The 25,160-nt window shown below is 31.5% G+C and overlaps 2 protein-coding genes and 1 long non-coding RNA gene across 3 annotated transcripts; 1 reads left to right on the top strand and 2 right to left on the bottom strand.

Annotated features, from left to right (window-relative positions):
* Window positions 1-776: 776 nt before the first annotated feature.
* Window positions 777-16,761, bottom strand: LOC130901884 (piwi-like protein Siwi). The gene is made up of 10 exons (XM_057813538.1): window positions 16,501-16,761; window positions 14,644-14,876; window positions 14,046-14,118; window positions 13,287-13,418; window positions 11,159-11,556; window positions 10,363-10,704; window positions 8,786-9,110; window positions 7,457-7,852; window positions 4,512-5,040; window positions 777-3,519 (listed from the first exon to the last, which is right to left on the bottom strand). The coding sequence occupies exons 2-10, from the start codon at window positions 14,872-14,874 to the stop codon at window positions 3,255-3,257; spliced, it is 2,691 nt and encodes an 896-aa protein (XP_057669521.1). The 5' UTR covers window positions 14,875-14,876; window positions 16,501-16,761; the 3' UTR covers window positions 777-3,254.
* A 1,765-nt stretch (window positions 16,762-18,526) lies between these two features.
* Window positions 18,527-19,846, bottom strand: LOC130901886 (uncharacterized). Its single transcript, XR_009060334.1, has 2 exons — window positions 19,074-19,846; window positions 18,527-19,011 (listed from the first exon to the last, which is right to left on the bottom strand). It is a non-coding gene; the product is annotated as an uncharacterized LOC130901886 (long non-coding RNA).
* Window positions 19,847-23,509: 3,663 nt separating this feature from the next.
* On the top strand, window positions 23,510-24,764 carry LOC130900562 (zinc finger BED domain-containing protein 4). The gene is made up of 3 exons (XM_057811259.1): window positions 23,510-23,514; window positions 23,582-23,952; window positions 24,103-24,764. The coding sequence occupies exons 1-3, from the start codon at window positions 23,510-23,512 to the stop codon at window positions 24,762-24,764; spliced, it is 1,038 nt and encodes a 345-aa protein (XP_057667242.1).
* Window positions 24,765-25,160: the final 396 nt, after the last annotated feature.

Genomic DNA, 25,160 nt, shown 5'->3' with positions numbered 1-25,160 from the left:
TACATGGAATTTGGGTTATTAGGATCAACGAATATTATAGCTCAATTAGATTTTGCTTATTGATTAAATTAACAAAAAGTAGATATATCTTGTAATGTTCTCCTTATTTATATAAACAGTTTTCAAACGGTGGGGTGAATTTATACACGCAGTGTACCTTACGTAATTTTTTTATACACTATCATTAAACTATTCACTAATACTAAGACACTAATTTATTTAATATACCTATTGATTTAGTTTCTACTACCTCGTTGCGTTCACTATGACATCAAATTATTTCCTGATTACTACGGCTGCAAAGAGCCTTATGTAAATAGTATTATCACATTCCAGAATTTTCGATTACTGAAAATCTCTAGTTTGCCGCAAACAAAAAGACCTTAGAAAATTGAAACATTTAGAATTTTCTTTAAAGACAAAGAAAGAAAAGTATATTAAAGTCCTCGGTAAATACGTAAGGTAGTGCCTGGTTATTCATATTTTTATTGGGTAGCAACAATCCATTTCACCACGGAATATAATCAAAGGAAAAATTATAAAGACGGCAAAACTACAAGGTAAGTTTCTTCGGAAACAAGGAGTATACCTAAAATTTTTTATTACAATCCGCCACGGTTTCTTGGTACGGCTTTATTCCTTTTTTCAATACTAAGTAAATCCTAGTAGTTCCGTTAATATATTTACATATTAAAGACTTCCTACAAATGATATTCGCTTTAACTTCAACAGGGACCAAAGGTGTACAATTAAATGTATATGGTTCAAAAACACGATTCCAGCTTTTATACATTTATTTGAAAAACTTATAAAAATAAAATTTATTCAACTATTATATAATAATAACACATCTTTAGTTTTCATCAAAACATTTTATAGTAAAATTGAAAACAATTCTTCGTCATATCAACATTCAATTTTTAGCGATATTTGCATAGCAAACATAGCTTTCTATAATGATGTTTCTTTTAACTTTTTCAGTTCAACTATCAAAAAGTTACCCTCGATATATGTCCTCCCCCGAGAACATATTTTTCTGTAGGTTTAAATGAACGTATTTGTTAGAATAATTTTAGATAGTTTCAAAGCGAGGAATGGAGGACTAACCTGGATATAAATTACATTCCATTGAACCGAACAGAAAAGTCGGCTTGTAGAGTTTTTGTTCTTCATCCGAGAATTATTGTAAACAATTATTACCAAGAAATAAAATAAGAGGAAACCATCCCACATTCTAGACTTTTTAAAATGGGGACACAATAGATCCTTTGGGTCGCAGTGTATACGATACCCCAAATCTATATATACATACATATTACCAAAATATAGATAATGGAGGATAAAATAAGTAGCCAATAAGTATCAAATAAACAAGACTTGTTAGGTTATACTCTAAAACAAGAAATAAAAGAATGTAACTTAACAGAAGAAACTAACTTAAATAATATGAACAAATAATGTGTTTGAAACAAGATATATTGATGGCTATGAACCTCCTTTGCTGGACTGCTATATTGAAATGTCACCATCAAAAACTTTTTCTATATTTTTAAAGACATACATCAAATGGTCGACATGAAAAGATATGCCTCGATTCTGACGGACGAATTTGGTGAGATTAAGAAGCGAAGCTAAGTAAATTTAACTAGTCGTTTAAAAAATAATATGGGTAATATGGAAAATCCGGGACATATATGATAATATTAGGTGTTTCAACCTTCCAGGGGGAAAATTTATGTGTTGGTGATTAATATATAAAGAATAAACCCAAGAAGTCAGTTATGAAAATATATAGCAGGGCAAAAAGTGCTATTTACAACTTGTTGATATAACAATGTAGAACTAATAAAATAAGACCAGACTATAAACATAGCAGTGCCACAGGAGATGTCATGCAGATGATGACAGAATAAATGATCTAACTTCAGCATCCACTGTCTTTTTCAATTTTGGCTGTGAGTGTAGTAAAAATTAACCCCAATTTTCACAATGATAAGCAAATAAAATTGAAAGGAGGAAGCACTTCTATTACACTTAATGAATACGGTATTATACCAAAAACAATTATCACAACTTCAAATAGGAACCTTCAAATTTCAAGCTCAGGAACAAAATTTCAAAATGAAAACATGGGGAAAGCATTAATTTTTTGCAAGGTACTTGCTGTTTCGTCGGAGAAAGATGATACATCGTCTAACACTTTAAAAAGCATTACACAGCTTCTAATGATGTTTGAAAATCATCGTGAAAGAAGATCAAGTGACATAGGCCTTTTGTAGAAATGGGGAAGAAAAGAAAATCTCAGAGGCAAAAGTATTACTCAGATACTTGATACTAACTAAAGTTCATTAGTGATTAATGAAGAAAGTTTTTTGATGAATAATTATCTCAAAAGTTTTGTTTAAAATATATATTTCTATAAAAAATATGATTCAACGTTTTTTTATGATTTATATAATGTTCCTGCTGAAGGACATTCTATTGTTTGGAGCAAGGCTGTTCATTTTTTTTCTACAAACAATACGAAGGTGCTTATGACAGTATCCCTCTGGGGAAGAAATATTCTGAAAGAATTAATTCGACAGTTTACTTTTCCTTGATATTGATGAACATCATCAAATCTAAACCCTATTGATAAAAATGTGAATCACATTTCTAATAAACGAAAGTAGTTATTATCTGCTAAGCCTCTAAATAAGCAGTTTACGAGTTGTATAATATCGATATTGGAATTGGAGAAAGCAGTATAAGAATGTTTTCAAACATAAGAATACGCACAAATATTTCTCAAAAATAAAATTGCTATTATCATACAAAACCAAAGAGATAAACTATTTTGCTAGTCGATGAATCTTTAGTCTCAAGTAGTCAACAATCAAGAGACCAGAGAGAGAATTTTGATGTGAGGATTTGTTTTGCATATCCAAATATTACCATTTCAAAAAATATATCGAGATTCAAAAGTGTAATAAATTAAAGTGAGAATACTCAAAACTGAAATTTTTAAACAGTTGCTTTCTCCTTATTTCCACCTCACTTCGTTTTGTGTGTTATCGTTATTATACAAATGTCCTCGACACTATTTATTTGTAAATTAAAAGATTATCCCTAAAGTACAAAATAACGATTCTTAAGATTCAAAAAAGAATTTATTCTAATATAAAAAACTTGAAACTAAATTTTCAAAATAATACTAAACAAACAAAAAAAAAGACAAAATTCTGAGATTTGCTCAAATAAAGTAAGACATAGGCTTACAGGTAATAAAGAACATTTTCAAGTGTTCTGTTTGCTGTTCTATGCAAGCTTTGGGCAGTTAATGCTGCTAGTTTATGAGCGTACTGGCAAGGTGCAGGTACCCTAACAGTTCCACTCCAATTGTAATACATATGGCATAATTTATATGTAAGAATTTGGAGTTTATCTGGCGACAGCCCCATACTATCTGAGATTACGTTATAACTTGTAGGAGAGACAGTTCCTTGTCTCACACATTGGCTTACAATGAAGAAATCATATCTGAAACAAATAGATTTATGAAATATAACTTATAGCAATAAATAAATAAATAAAATATGTACAATTAAAAGCGAAATAAATAAAAAAATTTGGTAACGTCATATTCAATTTGCTTAGTGATCTGGACAAAAAATTATCTAATTTGTATTATTTATGGAATTCATACAAAAAAATTCTAAGAGGAGTTGGTTTATTCTTTCAAGACTCTATTTTCGAAACATTTCCTGTTTTAGTTCATGAGCCCATGACGCAGTTTGTAAACTAAAATGAAGATTTAAGAAAATATATAAGTTTTTTAACTAGGCAAGAATGTCCGTATCATCTTTTGATGAATTATTGAGCTTATTTAGAAATGAACTGACAAAACAAGTAAAATTCTTGAAAAAATCCCTTCAGAAGAACCGCCATCTCGTCTTTTACCTTGAATATATTTACAATTTCGTCCCAACATTTCATTTTTAAACAATCGGAATAATCTTTAATTATTGCGGTATACCGTATACATAGTCAATTTTGAATTTCTACGAGGTATCAAAATTAATTGTGCGCCTGTTTTGACAGACCGTTGGACACTGAGTGTGTGATGCGCAGCTTGCTCGTGTACATTTACTGGTGACGCCGCTGGGTCGCCACAGTCTCCAGACTCTATACAGCGAGCAGACAGTTGTGGCTACGCTTCCAAATTAGTGACGTTGCCAAACCGTCGCCAAGTGAGTTATCGGCTATACATTTTAATACCAATTATTTGGATACGTAGCCGGCGACATCGCCATGGTATCTCGGTGAAGTGGAGCATTGAGATTTTAAACATAATACCTCTTCTATGTAATTGAACAAAGTTGACTACAAATAAGCAATCTATGAGGTCTATTTATAACAAAATTGACCCGTTTTTTCGATTTTACATATTATTTACCAGAAGGAGATTATTTATTATGGTGAGTTAAAAACATTTTTTACTTTAGCCAACAGAGAAATAAGAAACAACTTACCTTTCCGGTAGCGTGATAACATCATCTACTACAGTGCCTGGCGGAGGATTTTCTCCTCTGTCCGTAAATATTCTGGTGTTAATTCTCTTTGATACGACGATAAATGCCATTTTTAAATCTCCGTTTTTATAAATTTCTTGCGTCAACTTCCGTTTGATGTTTTCCACTTCAGTTTCAATAACATATGGTAGTTGCCCATCTCCAACTGCATCTCTATATATCAAAATTCTATCAGGAAATCGGCCATTTATCTCTTTGTATCGATGACATGCTAGTATGAGGAAAGCTCCAAAGTTTTCAGACAGTTCTTCCTCCAACTGATGTTCCGACGTTAAATTGAAATACCTAGTAATTTGTTTATCGAGCGAGGCGACCATCGCTGCAAAACTTTTTCCTTTGTTAGATGTATCTCGACATACATCATAACCGACAACCATGAGATTTGATAATGGCATTAATACGCTCCATGGGGCACCACCAACCTTACAATTAAGCTGGATTGCAACTTTAGTTGCAATAGACATTACTCCTGAAAAGTAATATGTAATGTATAAAAATTTAACAGTTGTAGGAGTTTAACAGAGATTTGTTTATGTCACTAAGGCCATATTATTATATGTATTATCTCTATTTAAAAGTGTATGTACTTAAATTTTTTTGCCATCTAAATATTCAATGTCAGAATTACTGTCATGTTATTTACGATTTTTCTACTTGAAGTATAATCGATTTGTGAGTTTACAATCTAGGGCTTTTATTTCTAATCAAAACAATAGAGGATTTTCTTTTGATTGATGAGATTCTCAAACAGTTAAATAGATTCTGCAAAGAACTTGTGGTTTCCTTGGTTAGTTATTTTGAAAAAGGAAAGGGAACATAATGGCACTTTTATGCCCTTAAAATGCTGTGCAAGACCAATTAATTCACTTTACAAAATTTGTATTATTTTTGAATTTTTTAAAAATCTAATAACAGTAAACATCATTTTTTTAACAGAAAAAAAGTTGGAAATTGTTAAATGTAAGTTTTAATAAGAAAAATGGGTCTATTCCTTACAGCCCAATCTATAGTTAGTTAATTAATTAATATGAAATGTCGCAAAAAGTGATTTTTTCCGCAGAAATTGTTTTTCACGGGAAGAAGCTGGATAAGTGGGAAAATTTAGTATAAATAGGTAGGTCAAGTTAATAGATTTTAGTTTACCTTATGTTTCTGACTTAGTTATCGAAACTGCGTCAGACAGTGTAATTGTAGGTATTGGTGTAGTGTGTTCAGTTGTATAACTTTTTTAAAAAAATTGCTGAAAAAACTTGGGATCTAGTTGATGAAGGATAATCCACGACAGGGACTTATCGAAACACCTAATTTTTTGAAAAGAGTGTAATACTTTATATAATATGGAGCAAAGAATGAATGAATGCACTAAGTTGTGTTCTTCAATAAAATGTTGATAATTCAAATTGTATTATTGGTAAAATGAAAATATGTATCATGAGTGTTGAAACCAGATGCTTTTAGCGTTGTTAGAAAGAGACTGGTAAATTTCATCAAAGACGCGGTTCTGGACCTTAACTACTGTTTAAGTCCAAGATTTCAGAGAAACGCATGGAGTGGCAGGACAGTCAGAAGAAGACTTAAGGCAGTTAACCTTGAGTCAAGAAGGCCCCTTCTGGCCTCCAATTAACTTCGGCCTACCGAGCAGCCTGTCTCTTCTAAGATAAAAAGCAGAATGTGCCTGCATGATAGCGATAGAAGAGGGTGAGTCTACAGAAGACCTGGAGCAAGATTCACGGAGTGTTGCATAAAAGGAAACGTGCTTTTTGGAGGTTTTTAGATGGTTTGGGCAGGCATTTCAATAGAAGCAAAAACCAAGTTGGTGATCGATGCTAAAAACGAAAACGAATTCATTTAGACGACGATTATCATGAAAAATCAATTAATCTATTAAAATTTCGAAAATTTTTCTCTGTACTTGATAATGCATGAAACTTCAAATACAATATTGTTGAAAGTTATAACGTGTCTACAACAGGACTGTTGCACATCTTATATATTGCTAATTGTTTTAAACTTTTTCTTTATAATTCAACCACCAAAAAAATATTTGGCAGATGTTATGGCATAATAGTACGGACATAAAGTTTCAAGTTCTCCTCCTCCTTACTATTACATAACTCTAGTTAATAAGTTTAATTTGTTCAATTTAACCATTGTTGCCATCGGTCTTGTTGAAACAGTGTTTTTTTTCTTCGATATATGAAGCCGTTTTTCCTTGTTTTTTGTATTCAAACGATGAAACAACTCTATGTAGGATTTGCCATTTATTGTCTCTCCCTTTTGGAGATAGTTGATTAACAATATCCCAAGTGCATCCCAAAATATTGAAGTCATAACCTTCCCAGCTGACTGTTGTGCCTTTGGACGCTTAGGACGTGGTTCACCGACAGCAGTCCACTCAGATGATGATCGTTTTGATTCCGGAGTTAAGTGTTGGATCCATGTTTCATCAATGGTCACATATCGACGCAAAAAATTTTATTCATTATGTGTAAACATGACCAAACACTTCTCTGAATCATCAAAACATTGTTGTTTTTGATTGAATATGAGTAAAGCAGCACCCACTTTGAAAAAAGCTTTCTCATGGTCAAATTTTCATGCATAATTGTAAACACACTGCCTTCCGATATCTTTACGGCCTCAGCTATCTCACGTAATTTCAATTTATGTTTAGATATAACCAATTTGTGGACGAACCTAACCTAACCTAACCTAAGGTACTACCTTCATTGAACTACCAGAACGTTCATCACCATTTTGAATATTTATTGTTGTTATTTTGTTATTGGTTAATAATTCGAATTTTTCTGATTCATTTTTTTCATATTTTATTCCATGTTCAATTTTTCAAAAGACCATCAAAACTAACATATTAATATACTTACCTTTGGAAGTCAAGTTTTTTGCTAATATCACTTGTGTCGGTACGCCCCTGTCGACACAACATTTCTTTTTGATGGCGGAATATCGGTCAGACGAATTATTAGGCACAACGCACATTATCATATCTGGATTGTTTTTGCTTATTAAATGTTCAATAGTGTCTAAGTAAGAGTTAGCTCTATCATCTGGAATGTCGAATATACGAGGTTGCGACATGTTCCATTGCATACCTTTCGCAGATCTCTGTAAACATTGTAAAAAATCTTGACACGAATTCTTGAATTTAACAGGGCAAACTACTGCAAACTTGGACATTTTTGCTCCATAAAACATTGGCAATGAACGCAATTCTCTAGTCCAGTCTGCTTGAGGACCTGAAGAGTATTTGGCATTGTTACCTAAAAAAAAAAAAATACAAACAAAATGAAAAACTGTATTTTTTAATAGATAGATAAAATAAACACAAAAACTCTATAAGCGACGACAAAAATAGTCTATTGCCGTGATTTTTAGAACGGAAAACCTCTATTAGAGACTGTGCAGCAACCTATTTTAAAGAGGGTTATTTTTCACTTCTAAATCTGTGTAAGAAACAGTTTCTTATTCTAGATCTCTGTAAGCGAGATTATTTTGGGCACATACACTTCTATTCCCGTTCTGTCGTCTGCTTCTTTAGATCCGTCCGTATACCATTTAATAACATTTCCGCAGGTTTGGTCATTATTTTGGAACAATTTTTCTTTTTTCATGCTTCCCAGTACTGTGTGGAGATGTGGGAGATTTAGAATCACTTTTAGTGCAGCTGTTGGGTATGATTGCACATAAGCAAGCCAGTCTTTATACCTTTGAGAGATTGTATTCAGACTAGTTGTAGTACCCCAAACCATTGCCCCATATGAGATGATTGGTCTCACAACTGCCGTGTACATCCACAGTAGGATCTTTAGATTACAACCCTAATTTCTCCCTGCAAAGTTTCTGCACATCATCAGGGTTTTTGTGGCTTCAGTGATCTCTTTTTCGTGTTTATTCCACGGAAGTTTACTATTTTATGTGAGTTCTAGATATTTCCCCTTGATAACTTGCCCGTCTAGCTTGATGGGCTTGTTAAAACTGGCTTTTTTAATCATTTTTCAGTTTTTTAAAAGTATTTCCGACAACAGTGGTTGAATTTAAAATATAAAATATACATTTCCATTCTATTCATAAGCCCTCTTTTATCAAAAATAGAATTTTGAACCATTTATTTGCATCCGACACTATATAAGTTTACAAAATTATCATTTATGTTCATATATGATTAGCTTCAAACCATCTACATTTCTAATTACCTCCTAAAATCTGTTCTTGTGGCAGTATTCTTCCTTGGAAATTAATTAACCTATCAGTCAATTTGAAATCCCATTTTCTCAACTCTGAAACTGCCTCGGGACACTGCCTTAATCTATTACTAAATTCTTCCAATTTTTGCATTCTCTGAGAAGGACCTACGCGTGTATGGTCAGATAAAGCTCTCATCAATTGGAAATTTTCACGTTGACGATCTGTTAAACCTGTCAACTGACAAAGTTCTGGAATCAATAGTATAAGTTCAGGCATACCAGCACGAATTTCTCTTGGTTTACTTCGAGATACCAACAATGGTTGATCAGTAATCTGAAAAAATAGATTTAAAGTTTACTAGGAACAGTTTGCAAATTTGAAATACTTCATGAAACATGTTAGAATATATAATCTAAAGTCTTGTGTTTGCGAATTTCTTCCCACCGTTTCAGTTTACTCATAATGTATTAAATATTTCCAATATTGTCTTTGTCGATGGTTCACATAATAATTCACAACAACAAAGCAGTTTTAATTTGAAAAGTATAAAAACTATTTACAAGCTATTCAGAGTGCCGTTGCCTTCAATTTTGTTAATTTCGAAGATTTCAATATCATAGAATAAGGTGTTTATAATAAAGATCAGGATGGCGATATGAATGGGTCAATATCCAAAAAGTTTCTTGCTTTTATAGGACCCACAGATAACCATCCGCCCGAGTTTTATATCAATTATTTTCTAGAGAATGACATTAAGACCGTTATCAGATAGAATAATATCGTGTATAATGCCTCAGCGTAAGTATTTACTAATATTTTATAAGATAAATAAATTTTTGTTTGATAAAATTGATTTATGGTAGTGTTTGATTCGTTGTACAATATAACTGAAGTTATATTTATTTGGTAATTTAGTCGAGTAGTTGGCAACACGTGTAATGTATCTTGGAGCTAACTAATGGTGGTTGACCATACTCTTCGTATTAAAACTACTTTGTTACTTAATGACCAAAATTTTAATTCTTAATCTGTAACTAAGAACCATCTCATCGTATTAATTGGTTAACATTCACAAGTTAAACAACTCAATTCACTACTTTGAAAGAAACTATTTATTAAGCTACTTTGAACTACTTTCTGAACAACATCGGAGACTCCCGACAGCTCTTGTTTCTGTAAAGAATCAAAGGAAACTGCCGAACATCTCGCTAGGCAAACCATAAACAAAGATTGCGGAAAGCTTTTTAAAGCTTTCGTCGTTGCTACCTGATTAGTGAATAGTTCGGGGTACATAATAGATCAAAGTATTAGCGAGGTATATTGACGACCTTACGCACTAGCTATCTAATCTAATTTTTACTTGTTTTAATTATTTTATATTCTCCCTAAACATTTTTTATCTAGCATCCAAACAATGAAAAAAAAAATGTATTTTTGCAAGTTGTCAAAATTAATAGATCCTGACCAAAATAATGTAAAAGGTTTTTATCATCAAATGGGGACAATATTAAGCCTGTTAGTAACAATATTTCATGTTTGTCCTACCACACCACATCAATCAGAAATATTTCAAATCTTGATTTACCTGAATTCGAATATTATATTTTTCTTGATAATACTGTATGAACGTCATTTGAGATCCATCTTTCCTGCTGAATGTACTTTCAGGAGTTCGGCTAAAGTCAATATCATCCACCTTGTAAGTTTTGTTATTATAATATGTCAACACGACATTTCCAATAATTCTGGATTGGAACTCATTTTTATAATTGATACTATTCTTGCATTCGAGATGCATATCATAGACATTATCAGTTCTCATAAATTTGAATATTAATTCGCAGTTCATTAAAATATCAGCTTCATGCTGTCTCATTGAAGTAAAATAGCCAGGCCACAGTTCTAATCTGAATTCTGGTATAGCTACCTACAAAAATAAAAACTTATACTGGAAAATTTAAAATATTTACACCGCAATCCAGATGAATTTTTGAAAACCTAGAGAGCAGTATCGACAGATACCTGTTGTTACCATATTCAATATTAATGGGTACAAAATTATGGAACTATGGGATGTATATGTATGTATATACTGTTAACTTCAAGCATATCTAACTTATCACTCTTTTCCAATGGGTAAGGGTGATTGGTGATAAAAAACGTAAAGAAGACAAATTATCTTTACCATTGTACCTAAACTCGTCAAGAATCGAGTTTTTGTATACAGTAGACCTTAATATCGCAGAGAAGCGTTGGAATAATTGTATTGGTCATGAAGGAGATTACATTGATGAATAAAATCGATTTTTGGCAAAAAATGCGTTTTTCTTAGTAGTTATTGAGTGATATTTATCTATAAATATATTTTCCAAAATTTATACCTTGCCAAACGGATCGAAATAGTCTCTTTGAATTAGTTGCAACTTCATATGTTTTAGACAATTTCTTATGATAATGTTGAATATTTGAATATAGTGATAATCTCCCCAAGCAACGTCCCCAACTAGTCGAACGGTAATTCTTATATTTTCACCAGATTCACTTTCAACAAATTTTTCCAATGGTTCGGGATTTATTCTCTGACTGGCATATAAAACTGTACCATCAAATAGATACCCCTGCAATACACCTTGCAGTGCTTGTTTCAGAAATTTTTTTCTCATACCAGTATGGTCCACATCTGGATTAAAATCGACCCTATATTGTAATAAACACCATTTACCAGCTTGGATTAATTTGAAATAATTTGAAATCAGTTGAATAGGCTTCCCTGTTGAACCTAAAAAAGAAAATTAAATGTAATTTAAGCACAAAAATAAATTTTACAAATATTTATTCAAATAACATTTTTTATTTATTCAATATCAATAGGCTGTTCTGGAAGTTACCATCTTTCCACAATCAAGGAGTAATTTTATTCTGTGTAAACTATGCAGTATACTCAGCTCTGGCACTGGGCTATTGAACTCAAAATTTCTCCAATAGTCTAATAATCGCCTGTTACGAACGTTTTTTAAACTTAAAACCAACTTTAATATTAATGCATTATTTGAGGTCTATGTTTCACGCTAGACACTGCCAACAAAAAGCAGCTGTATTAGTACTAATAAACTGGGCTAAAAATTCTATCTGCTTGTCTTAACAAATGAGACATTCTAGCTGAAATATATGCTGTTCAAGTAATGGCAACCATAAAAATCCAGTTGCTGTATGTTTTATCACACTTTGTCATTATATACATAATTTTTGGAAATGTTGACAAGAATTCACTGCATAGCCATAAATATTGAAAAATATAGATTCTTTCAACTGTAGATGATTTATTAATTTTACAATAATTTTGATTTTGTGCAAAAATTATTTCAGATCTACTTTTAGCAAAAGTTCCTTTTCAAAAATTAGCTTACTTTTCAACATAATATCCTTTGAACTTTACATGCTTAGTCCAGAAAGTTTTCGTCATCCAAAAAATAATCTTTTGTTTGTCTCTGCCATTACCTCTTTATTTGTGTGGAATCGTTTACCAACAAACTATTTTTTAAGTTTGAGATTAAAAAGTTTCATAATCTGTGACATAATTGAAAGCCAGATTTTGGATCTTTTACAGGGAAGATTGTTGTACAATGTTCTTAACACTTGATACAAATAAAAGATTTGATTGATCAAAATCTTTTGATAAAGACTGAAGTGGAAACGTCAATTTTTTATCAATCTTTCAAAAATTATTAAAAGAAACTAATTTTAAAACAAAAGAGACCTAAAATCAAGAACATTTAGAAGCATTAATATATCAAAAGGTCTAAGAAATAAGAAATTGAAAACATTTCTTTTTTGTCATAACCATAACTTAAACGTTCCACAAGCTTTGATTGGCTAAACCTTGTTAATTGGCGAATAATCTATGTGTTATAGACATGTGATTGTTTGGTGATTTTTAATTGAATTTGAAAGACCCTGTATAAACGTACATACATGTATTTATTTATATGTTCATTTTGTATTTTTTCGAAAGTAATAAAAAACTGTAGTTTGTATCATTCTTTTTTGTTTCATTTCTGAAGCCTCACTCTCCCCATAATTAAAAATGAAAGTATATTCAAGACCAGCTTACGTTGGTCCCCCAATAACGGCGAAAGATTTGAATTTAAAAATTTAAAGTATACTGTCAAAAGCAATAAGGAAACTGTTGTTTCATGTAAGTTACGTAGTGCTCATGAACCAAGAGATGGCGCTGAAACGAGAGCTCGAGTTGGTAATCTATAAGATGTGGTTCATCTATGGTGTCGACCAAATTCTTAGTATGAGTGGCAATATTAAAATAGAAATAGTAGATATTGAAACAGCAAGATTGTATGTATACATTGTGTGTGTAAAACAAGTTAGAAACAAATATCGCAATCTCCATTTGTAAATAAAACTTGGCTACACACCATGACATTAAAAAGATTTTTTTTATTGTCTAAAACTTATAAAATTGGGGACCTTATCAAGTAAATATTATTAATTTACCTTGTTTAGTCTGAAGTGCTTGAGGCCTGGTGAATATTATTTCATTACGGAGATTTCTTCCACGAACACCTCCATTACCTCCTCCTCTACTCTGTGCACCATAATCTCCACCACCTTGAGGAACTTGAACACCTACAACAATTATAAACTTAAATTCTTAAAATAAATTATTTAATCACTACTCATTGCTTGATATGACCCATTTTAATAATGAGATGTGAGTCTAGTATTCAAACTTCCACTGTAAGCACAATCCAACCTTTTCAAAATTTTCAGTTTCTAGAGTCTATACATAACAGGTTACAACTTTATACTAAGTTTCAATTCATAAATGGGTTGGGGAAGGGATACGCTCTATTATATATAGAAATTTCTTTTGTTGAAAATACCTAATCTAATTGAAATATTTTTCAACACAGTTTAAATAGCAATAACTGTAATTTTAAAATAGATTATAACAGAATGAAGACTCTAGCTCAGTAATTTCTAAAGTGGTCCAGGGGTACACGGGAAGCTCTACAACAAGAGTGTACTTGAATTTCCATAGTTAGATCTGATTTCATGATGAGTTGGTTATATGGTGAAAATGTATCAACTAAAACTAATAAGTACTTTGAAAGTGATTTACAAGGAAAAGAAGTTTGGGAATGTATGCTTTAGCTTAACCACTTCATTAATCCTAGCACTGTAGTAATATTTAATGCTCAATAGCAGCATTCTTCCACAAAATCATAAAGTTACTTTTTGAAAAATACTTACTGCCTGTGTACTCTGCTGCTCCTGAGACTTCTACAGTATCTGGACCTCCTAAACGTGATCCTCTACCAGCAGACTAAAAATAAGGAAAGTTAGGAAACTATTACAATCGGCAATGTTTCAATAATCTGTATACGAGGATTGCTACTGAAGTTTTCAGATATGGCAACAGTGATATGAATATGTCAAAACTGACATTGCAATCATAAAGTTACATATTTTTTATGGTTAAAATAATCAGAATGTACTGTCATACGAGTGCTATTTGAATTATTTATAGATACTTGAAAAATTAAAAAAAAATAGTATAAAGCACCATCTAAAGCCAACGTGTTTGACTGGTTTTCCGAATTCAAACGTGGTCGCATTTCGCACAAAATCGGCTGTTGTGCCAGAAAACATCTAACATACTGTGAGATTGAGTCTTACTTGGGAATTAGTTCTACTTGCATACATTCAATACTGCACAAACATTATATAATAATACAATACAATAATATTAATTTAAATGCCTACTGAATACATAGCAACACATTTAATTAATTAATTTAATTCAATGGTCCAAAACTGTGTTATTAATTATTGAAATTAAATAACTCACTGAAGCTGGTGCTGGCATCTGAGGTCTAACCCATTGAATTGGGGTTTGATGTTGAACAGGAGCAGTTGCTTGCTGAGGCCTTGTGGGTCTATTCCAAGGATCTCTACCTGGTTGAACCATTTGCTGAGGGAGGCCTAGACTTCCCGGTCCTGGTCCTTGAGAACCACCAGGCACTTGCTGTTGTGATCCTCGAGCCCGCCCTCTTGCCCGGCCTCTTCCTCTAGCTTCCATAACTTTAAAATACAACAAATATCAACATTACAAACTAGATTTGTATTATTGCAGCTATTGTCATTTCAAAAGATAGACATTACATGAAAATAATGTGATTATACAAGATTCTAAATTCGTTGTAAAATTGTTTAACATAAATTCATAAAAGATATGTTAAAAGGTATTTACCTAATTTTCAAATAGTAATTCACAAAACAACCAAATACATGAAAAAAATATTTATTGTGGAGCATAAAGTTGGTATTGCAGTTAGTATATCCAGGGTTCTTGTTTCTGAATATCCTGAATTAATACAAATTTACTGTTATTATTGAGTCACTTGTTATATCACTCCACTAAAGCTATTGTTAGTTTCTGTTTAGAAATGGCAAGGTAAATAAGACAATTATATTCCCTACTAATAATTTCCAGTCCCTCATTTTTTATTTGATGGATAGAACCCCAATCTTTTTGATAGTGAAGTGTTTGATACCCATGGTGAACTGTGCAGATTGAAGCATTTCAAATCAACCAACTTACCTTCTAGAACTTAAACATTGCATAAAATTTTACATTAGTTGGTTAGTAAGTTTTCAAAAAGGAGGTTTTCATTGGAAATCATCCCTACATACATTTACTAATGCCATAATTTTAACTTATTATTGAAACAAAATTGTTGAGTTCCAAGTATTAAAAATAATTTAATAACTAAAGCAACTATTAATATCAATCAATATACAAATTCTTAAAAAGTATGTGAAGCAAATTTTGTTTTATAGAAATAAAAAAACTAAAAACTAATAAAAGACCATATGTTCTAGGAATTGGTAGGGAACAACTCATTAACTATTCTAACTAGACTGCAACTCAACTGTCTCGATGATTTGCAAATAATTTATTAGGTAAAAGATGAAATTGTACAATTTCTACATAATTCTGGTAACAGTATGATGGTATCAGATAATCACTTTACATCAGACGTTTCTATGTTAATGTTTTATTTAAATATTTAGCTTATAAAGTTCAAAATACTTTTGGAATAGATTGATAAAAACAAAAAGAAGGTATATGGGTTTTGACAAAACAGCAAATAAATACTCATATAAAAAAAACAGCATAAAGACAACAGGAAAACATTATGGAGTTGAAGACTGCATGGGAGATTCTAAATTTGTAAGGTATGCTAGTATTTGCTGAGCATTTGGATATTCTTCAAATCTATTTAAATGTTTATATATTGTACTCTTAGGTAATATCTCAGATATTCTCTTTGAGTATATAGTGAGTAAGTTATATATGATACATGTAATACCTCATTATTATAAAGGGACGTAAATCGTCGTGTTGAGTCTCTAATGGGATAAAGTTTATGGAAATTATCACAACTTTCCAGGCACGAAATTTTATATTGTAAAAAAATGTTGGCAATTAATTCGACAAAATAAAATTATACAATTTTAATATTTATTAATCAAACCAATTTATATTCGAATACAGAATACTGGAAGAGAAACAAATCAGTTTTTTCTAACTTGCAAATTGTGGAATAAAAGTAAATATGTATGAAACAGCTTTCAATATATAATTTCTAATTTTATTACATGTTTATAAATGTCAAAATTATTTTAGATTGTATCTACATACCTAAAAAATAATTTATTGCCTTCAAACCTCTAACCACAGTAGTTTAAAAGGAAATGAATATTGTTAACCTATTATGGCGCACGTAAATGGCTGAATTTAAACATTCCGGTTCTTTTCTTTTGTCACATCGCTCATTTCGTTTTAATTTGAACAAATCGTATCTCAGTATCTCACTTTATGACTTTGTTATCAAGTAAACGCGATGGCATTTCAGAAACTATGATCTGAATGTTCGGAAAGTAATCCGAATCTCGGCTAACTGATTATGGAGAACCGAACAAATTGAATAGGTCGTACCTATATGATTCCATTATAAGCGTTCTGTAACATGGAAATGGTTTTTTGGTAATCACTCCTGTGCTGATAAATCGATGATCATTTATTATAAAACTGAATAGAGTTCTATGAACACAGAATAATTGTAAAGATAAAAGCATGGAAATTAATGAAAAAAATAACACAAGAAGCTAAAGTAGTAAACATGAAAGGTTTTTAAATGTTGAGTTTTAAATTAAAAATTCCCACCTAAAATACAACGCGATGTTCATAAAGTGTAATAATAATCTTATATATATATATATATATATATATATATATATATATATATATATATATATATATATATCATTTGAAATAATTAAAAATTAAGTGAGTTTATTTTTATCTTTTTTTTTAAAATGTAGTAGTATGAAAAGTAAAATATTGTGAGTAGTGTAGATGATGTGATTAAATCTAGAATAGATATTCCTAATACAAGATATATAAAATTAATTAATAAACATATCAGAACTTGTCATTTTATATTGAAAAAATTCAAATTTACCTTAGGAAGAAAGCATAAAATTTTCAATAAAATTGGTCTACTTAAACATAATATGAGATGTTTATTGAAAGCAAAATGTCATTTGAGTTTTGGAATTAAAAAAAAATTAGTAAGGTTATGTGGGAGAATGTTAGTACGATTTTCAAACGTAGAATAATAACTGGAGTAATTATTAATATTAAACATAAAAAGATTACAAAATTCTTGAATGATTCATTTCGTTTATTTAAGGGTAGAATAAAAAAAATTGTACTTTCGATGCCGATGCTTAAAGTAAATACTACTTTTTGTGCAGATTTTATAAAAATGACAAATGATTGTGGATGTAGTGGATTATATTTTAAATAAATTATCAGAATTTCAGGAAAAGGATAGTGGATGGGTTTTATCTGAAATTATTTTTTATTTATTAGAAGTTGCTATTAATAAATTTGAAATGGGTAATGGTACATCTTATATTAAATTACCTGGACAAATCGAAAAGAAACATGCTTGTATCAATGTTAAAAATAATGATCAAGCATGTTTCTCTTGGAGCGTAGTCAGCTCTTTATATCCAGCAAAAAATAATAAACAATTCACATATTCATATCCGTACTACAGCACTGTTTTGAATGTAGAAAATTTAGATGTTCCTATGAAAACTAATGATATTAGAAAATTTGAGAAAATGAATAATATGTCAATTAACTTATATGCTTTGGAATTAAAAGGAAAAAGTAGCACATCTTTTATTGTTTGTCCAGTAAGATTAACTAATAATAAAATAGAACGTCATGTTAATTTGCTTATTGTACAAAATAAATATTATCGAAAAACTCATGATAATGAAGTAGAAGAAGAAGATGATGATGATGACGAAATTAAATATCACTATGTTTGGATAAAACTTTTATCTAGACTTGTTTTCAGTCAAAATTCTAAAGCAAAAAGGAAACAATTCATCTGTGACAGATGTCTCAATTATTTTTTAAACGAAAAAAAACTGAGAAAACATTCACTTTTGAGTTCTGAAATTAATGAGTATAAAATGTCATTTCCAGAATACGAATGCTTGTCATGTCGATGGTACCTTCAATTATACACAAATTAATGTAGAACGGATACGACACTGGTTTTTAAGTATGATACCATTGTAACTTTTTTTCTCAAAATAAATAGTATTACAACATTTAGTTTTGTTTTATTGAAACACAGCGTATACTCATTCAAGTCTATATTACAAGAAGACTTAAACTTTCGTTTTACAATATTAAATATAATTTTCAATATTAAAATAAATACTGATGTTAAAATTACATATGTCATTGCAAACACATTATTAATGTCATTCTTGATGGTCATCTCCTCCTTATCCCGCTCCATCGTTGTTATTGTATTATTGTAGTTGGTTTAATTCTGTTTAGTGGATATTGTGCATGCGGCAATTGTCGATTTTTCAAAACGCATTCGCTCCAATCCTTTTATCACTCCAATCTCATTTCAATAGAATGTAATATCTTTGCTCAATTGTCGAAGAACACGTCTATCAAATTTCTCCAATTTGTGTCTATATTCTTCTGATGACATTGTAATACAAACACTTTCTTTCTCTTCTTACAATTATTTATTATAAAAAAAATAGTCGTGCGCATGCTCAAAAAAATTTCCTGTGTCGCCGGCGAAGTTCCTAACGCTCGTATTACATACTGTAAATTAAAATGTCGATGAAAATCCTACCGTCCTTATTACATATTCTTTATATACATACTGTATAAACAATGTCCTTTGTTAGATGAAAATCCGACAATTAGCAGCGGAGATACAATGTAGTAGTTTCCTTATGGCATCGTACATACTGTATACAATACCGTTTGTTTGATAAAAATCCAACCAGCAGTGCAGAACCCACTCCGCCGCCTAAATACACAATTCTAGACAAGACTCTCGTCGAGTCCTAACTGTGGAATCGATAAGGTCGGCTAACTGCTATATTTACGAACATGAACATCGACGGTTCGAATCCCCCGACAATTTTAATTGAAAAAAAATTAATATCAAACGTTACATCACGAGTATACACATATTTTCCCTATTACTATTCTTGAACCCGCTTTAAATATCTACTTTACAGGGTATCTTTACTTACATGGTTCACAAAAATGTGATGTGCTCTGACCATAGAGTTAATATTTGTGCTCTGACCATAGAGTTAATATTGAAGCTAGAGCTGTTTGTAAGTGGAATTGTACTATTGTAAGAGATAGAGAAAACATTGCCTTATAACTCTATATGATTATATCGTAATGGCGATCCAATCATAATACAGAGTATAGAGACATGGCGACTCATTTATGTATATGAGAAAGTGCCCATCAAAATATATTAAATTAGCATGCCATCCGTCACAAAATACTGTCAAATATCAATTTTATAAATAGCGCGAAATTAAATTTTGAAATTTTGAACTCTCAAAGCTGCATACTTTTGAGGTATATTGAGACAAAACCATTAAATTTTATTAAACTTAAAGCTAAAAAATATCATTTTTGAAATTTGTTTTCTTACTTAGACAATTTACTTGTTCAGGAGTTTAACAATATGATAATTAATCTATTAACTCAAATAATAACCTCAAAGTATTGCGGAAGGTCAAACTAGTTTTTATACCCAAACTAGCATGAAGCAATCTGAACAAGCAAAGTTTTTCAGACTTATCAGCCTGTCGTCGTTTCTACTGAAAACGTTAGAGAAGCTGTTCGAAAGATACAGACAGAGACATCGGACTAAAAACCAATACACAAGTTACAGCATGTTAATCAGTTTGGTAAACCCAGGGATATGGTTCTCCACAATGTAAAGTAGAATACATCCAGAGAGCTAGTCGCTACAAAGGTATTCTATCGATATATAGGGGACAATTGGTAATACTTCATTCGACTATGTATGGGAAGCAGCGAAAGGAATTTAATTAGAGAAATGTATTTCAGATTTGATCCAATTCATGCCGGAAAATAGAAAGGTATCCAATGAACTTTACTGTAAGGTAAGGGTTCATGTAAAAAGAGGATGCCCTTAAGATGGAGTATCCTCTTTCATCATGTGAATAATGGTTGACAACTTGATAGTTGTGATAGTAATGATAATAATGCTAGGGGTATACGATGTAGGCTATGGTCGAAACCTAAACGACCCTAAAATAATGAGAAATAACACAAAGAAAGCTCTTTACCTCATTGGGGAATGGTGCATGACCATGTTAACCTCAATAATACTGAGACGGTGCTTTCTACAGAAAAAAGGAAATCTCTATGAGAGCTTCTACGACCTTAGAGTAGGCATAGTGGCAGTTGAGGCAGACACAGACAGATAACGTCACTGGTAGACAGACCTCCATCACTCGCGCCCTTTTCCATTCACAAGGATGACGTACATTGACCTCTAATACCGCTCCAAGAGATACCAAATACAACGGCTAGCAGTAAGCATGATGGTAGGGTTAAATTAAAATAAATTTGTGCAGTTTTTAATTTTGTAACAGCAAACGGCAATGGCAATAGCAAACGGAAAGTTTATGAATTGGCGTTGATAGTTATTTAATATTTATGTATGCAGTAATGAACTAAAATATTCAAAAGCCGTTGAAATGAAAATATATTTTGTTAAAAACTTCATCCTCCGGAGGGTACTAATTGTGAAAGTTATAAGATATTATAGCGATTTTGTACCGACTTGCGAGAGGTAAATAGTCTTTAGTCATCAGTAAAATACCAACGTAGATGAAGCATATATGAAGATAATGTAGGTGAAGATAAAATACCAGCTGTCTTGTTCTACAGATGCGCTAAAAACAAAGACATAAAAACTTTTATGCTTTTTCCGGGCATTACACAGTGACCTTTGACTTATTTTCTTTATCTACAGTGTACGGAACGTGACGTGGCGGCTAGGGTTGCGCAGCCAGTGTCAGACAAAGTATTTGAAAAACGGAATAGTATTATACGAATACGATCAAAGATTTGACGAATAAAGTTACAGCGCTCTTCAAAATTCATAAAGGGTTTATCTTCAAAAGTAAGCTTTGCTGCAATAGCATTTAAATCTAAAACTGCAGAGAACCTAATGTCTAGTTAGAAACTTCACATACCGCTTTGTTCGTTTCTCTTTCCAATTCATCCATCAAAATCTTCCATTGTTATTCTTCAACATCTTCTATTGCTTCACTTAATTTGTTTTTTCTATCTTGCATCTTCATTTGGACCAAACAATATGATAATTGTTTACTTGAAAATCGTAAAGTATTTCTTTGATAATTCGAATCCAGTTTTTAATAAATTTCTTATGTTCTTTCCTTATTATACGTCTAATTTCTTTATTTGCTATACTATTTGCATCTACTCCATCAACTAAAAACAAATATCCATTTTATAGTTCAATTTCTCCTTGATATTTTAGTAACTCCCAAAATATAACCAAAGCTTCCACGAGGCTCATTGGTATTCTACACCGATGGTTTACCAATTAGGGATAGTAATAGATTGCCAGAGAACCAAGTTCAATATCACAATGGCCTTATAACCAAAACTAGTATGATGATGTATACATTCAACTTACTATGCCACATTACCAAACGAATTTTTACATTGCGGTACACAATTAATCTGTTACAAACTGAAAGAAATTCAATTTTATTTATTAACCTCTATACAATAATCAAAATACTTGATATCTCAACGAATAGAGTGGATTTAACTTGCAAACAAACACAAAAATTATATATTTTGTTAAATAGTTCATCATTGGTGTTACAGATTTTGGTAATTATACATTTTCACGGTCACCTGGTTTTTTGGCTCTAGAAAATCGAAAAATGGATGGATTTTAATGATCTTGGTTTCAAAATGTTCCATTTTACGGCGGATTTATAAAAAAAATTAGTAGAAATAGCTGGAATGAAAATTTCTCATAGTTTTACAAAAAATTATCTCATTATCAGATAAGGTTTTTATATATTTTTTTGTATTCTACATAAATTAATAAACAATTTAAAAAAAAATCTAAAAAGAATGAGTTTTTCAGTTTTTATAGCTTAAAATGAAATCGATGAAAAACAATCAATTTTCGTGAATAGTTTCGTACTATATTCCTCAATGTTAATAGTTTTTGGACCATTAAAAATCGAAAAATAGATAAATTTTATAATTTTGGTTAGGTTAGGTTAGGTTAGGTTGTTTTGTATCACTGAATATTGTAAGTGCTTCAAATGTATTCAATTCACAATTGTTGCAAATCATTGTCAATATATTTCAATTTATTATTAACAAAATCCCACAACTCACAATTATTCAAAAAAATTTTCAAAAAACTTTTATGAAATTTTTTTTTTCAAAATATTCATTTTTTTATGTAAATTGCGAAAAAAAATATACGAACTTGATTCCACGACGTCAGAAACAGTTACGAAGGATTATATGTAGAAAGTAATTTTTTTTGCATTTAAAGTCATGAAACTGTAAAAAATATTTATTTTTTTTTAATTTTCGTATTTTTTTATAAATCCGCCGTAAAATGGAACATTTTGAGACCAAGATCATTAAAATCCATCCATTTTTCGATTTTCTAGAATCAAAAAACCAGGTGACCGCGAAAGTGTATAATTATCCAGATTTTCTGTGGTGGTGTACGACTGGGAATAATGTTGTATATGCACCTACGACCTAATCCCTAACCTAAAACAGCTTAACACGATTTATTCCAGCAAGTAATTTTGTTTTTATATTTTCAATTTATAAGCTTTAGACTTGCAACGAATAGTATATTCGGCAGTATACCGAATACCGAATATTCGGCGAGGACCTGACCGAATAGCCTAATATTAAGCGAAAGTATTCGGATGGATTTTAGCGCCAAAAACTTGTACAGACGTGATTGTTTCGCGCTCCTTTGTGTTGTTCTAATGTACTCATCGCCCGCGCCCTCGCTGTTGCTCTGCGCGGTATATTGCTAACGCACTGCATGTTTTGACAAGTTCATTTCGTGGATATCGTTAATAATAGTTTATTGTGCCCTCCTAGTTTTGATCTGTTTGTGTGTGTGATAGTGTAAAATTTAACAAATAAACAATTAAATAATTACGAACGTACTTTAATAATAAAGAAATCGATTATGGCCTTTAAAAAAAATCGCCTATATGGGCATACTTCGAGGATGATGTAAATGACCCAAAAAGTGCCGTGTGTAAACTGTGCGAAATAAAAATTTCTCGTTTGGCGTTGGAAGAAAGGCGACAACATCGGGAATATTAAATCATTTAAAAAATAAACACAAAGAAGAATATCATAAGTTGGTACCCACGTTCCCTAAGGAGCAAGAAACTACAAATCAAGATACGAATGTAAGTAATAAACCTTCAACGTCAAAAAAACAACTAACTCTTGAAAAATGTGCAGAAATTAGTAAACTATGGGATATTAATGACCCCAAGGTAAAAAAGTACCATGTGTTAATTGCTGAAATGATCGCACTTGATAATGAGGTAGTAAATATAGTAGAAAGGGCTGGTTTTAGAAGACTGATTAATAGTGCTTTGCCGCGGTACAATATACCAAGTCGTCCATACTTTTCAGACAATGTGATTCCAGAAATTTATCGTAAAGTGGTTGAGAAAATTAAAAGTTTACTTTCAGAGACTGATTATATTTCCGTAACGACCGACATGTGGACGTACCTGCATAATCATAACAGTTTTTTAAGTTTTACTGCACATTTTATTGACCGCTAATTCAACCACAAACATGTAGTATTGAGCATCAAGCATTTTGAGGGACAACACATAGCAACGAATACAGCTATGAGTTTACAAGAAATAGCAAATTTGTGGGACATCCGTGAAAAAATTCATATTGTTATTCATGATAATGGACGAAACAAAGTAAAAGCTGTTAGTGCCTCAGCACGTTGTTTCATTCATACTATTCAATTGATTGTCAATGATTGTCTAAAGGTTCAGTCAGATGTGACTCAAATGATAGCTACAGATAGAAAAATCGTAATTCATTTTAATCATTCTGGTACTGCACAAGAAAAACTGCATTCTGTTCAAAAAGATTTGGGTTTTCCTCAACATGAATTAGTCCAAGATGTTAGCACGCGTTGGAACTCTACATATTATATGCTCGAAAGGCTAATGCAACAAAAACGAGCCATTTCTGTCTATCTGACGGACTATCATATTGCCAATTTGACTACTGCACAATGGGAGCTTTTGGAGCATCTTTTAAAATTATTACAACCGTTTGAGGAGATAACAAAACTTATAAGTTCCGGCTACGCTTGCATTTCTGAAATTATTCCGTATGTTGCTACCTTAATGCGATATTACAATAAAATGAGCACGTCAAAAGAGTTAACAACCAAATTAAGCATACAACGTCATACAACAAGGGTTACAAGAACGATTTGAAGACATTACAACGAGTCAAAATCATTTGGTTGCTACCTTTGTCGATCCAAGATTTAAAATGAATGTTTTCACCAATCAACTGCAAAAAGAAAAAGTGAAGCAGTATGTATTAATCGATAGCATAAAAATGAGCTGTGAAGAAACAAGCGACGATAGCGCGAGTTCGTCCCCTACTTTGGCCAAGAGGATGAGAACTGAAGAGCAAAGTCTAAATCAGACTATTCACTCAACTTTTATGGATTGCTTCGAAGAGTTAGTAATATATCACGCCATGACAACCCGTATACATGGTGGCAAGCAAGGAAATTTGAATTTCTGAGATTGCACCAAAATATTTGTCGGCGCCAGGAAGTAGTGTTTATTCAGAGCGCCTTTCCTCTGAAATTGGGATGGTCT

Source organism: Diorhabda carinulata, chromosome X, assembly GCF_026250575.1.
Source record: "Diorhabda carinulata isolate Delta chromosome X, icDioCari1.1, whole genome shotgun sequence".
Classification (NCBI taxonomy): domain Eukaryota; kingdom Metazoa; phylum Arthropoda; class Insecta; order Coleoptera; family Chrysomelidae; genus Diorhabda; species Diorhabda carinulata.
Note: the sequence above shows the minus strand (reverse complement) of the source record. Positions and strands in the feature narration are given on the sequence as shown.

Bases quoted from the DNA above. Each gene is read 5' to 3' on its own strand.
- LOC130901884 (XM_057813538.1), bottom strand. From the start codon at position 14,874: ATGGAAGCTAGAGGAAGAGGCCGGGCAAGAGGGCGGGCTCGAGGATCA. The intron at 11,557-13,286 runs GTAAATTAATAA...TTTCTTTTTTAG, and splicing joins AGCACTTCAGACTAAACAAG to GTTCAACAGGGAAGCCTATT. The intron at 10,705-11,158 runs GTATAAATTTTG...TTATTTTTGTAG, and splicing joins ATTTCGATCCGTTTGGCAAG to GTAGCTATACCAGAATTCAG.
- LOC130900562 (XM_057811259.1), top strand. The intron at 23,953-24,102 runs GTAAAGTGGTTG...ACAAACATGTAG, and splicing joins TGTGATTCCAGAAATTTATC to TATTGAGCATCAAGCATTTT.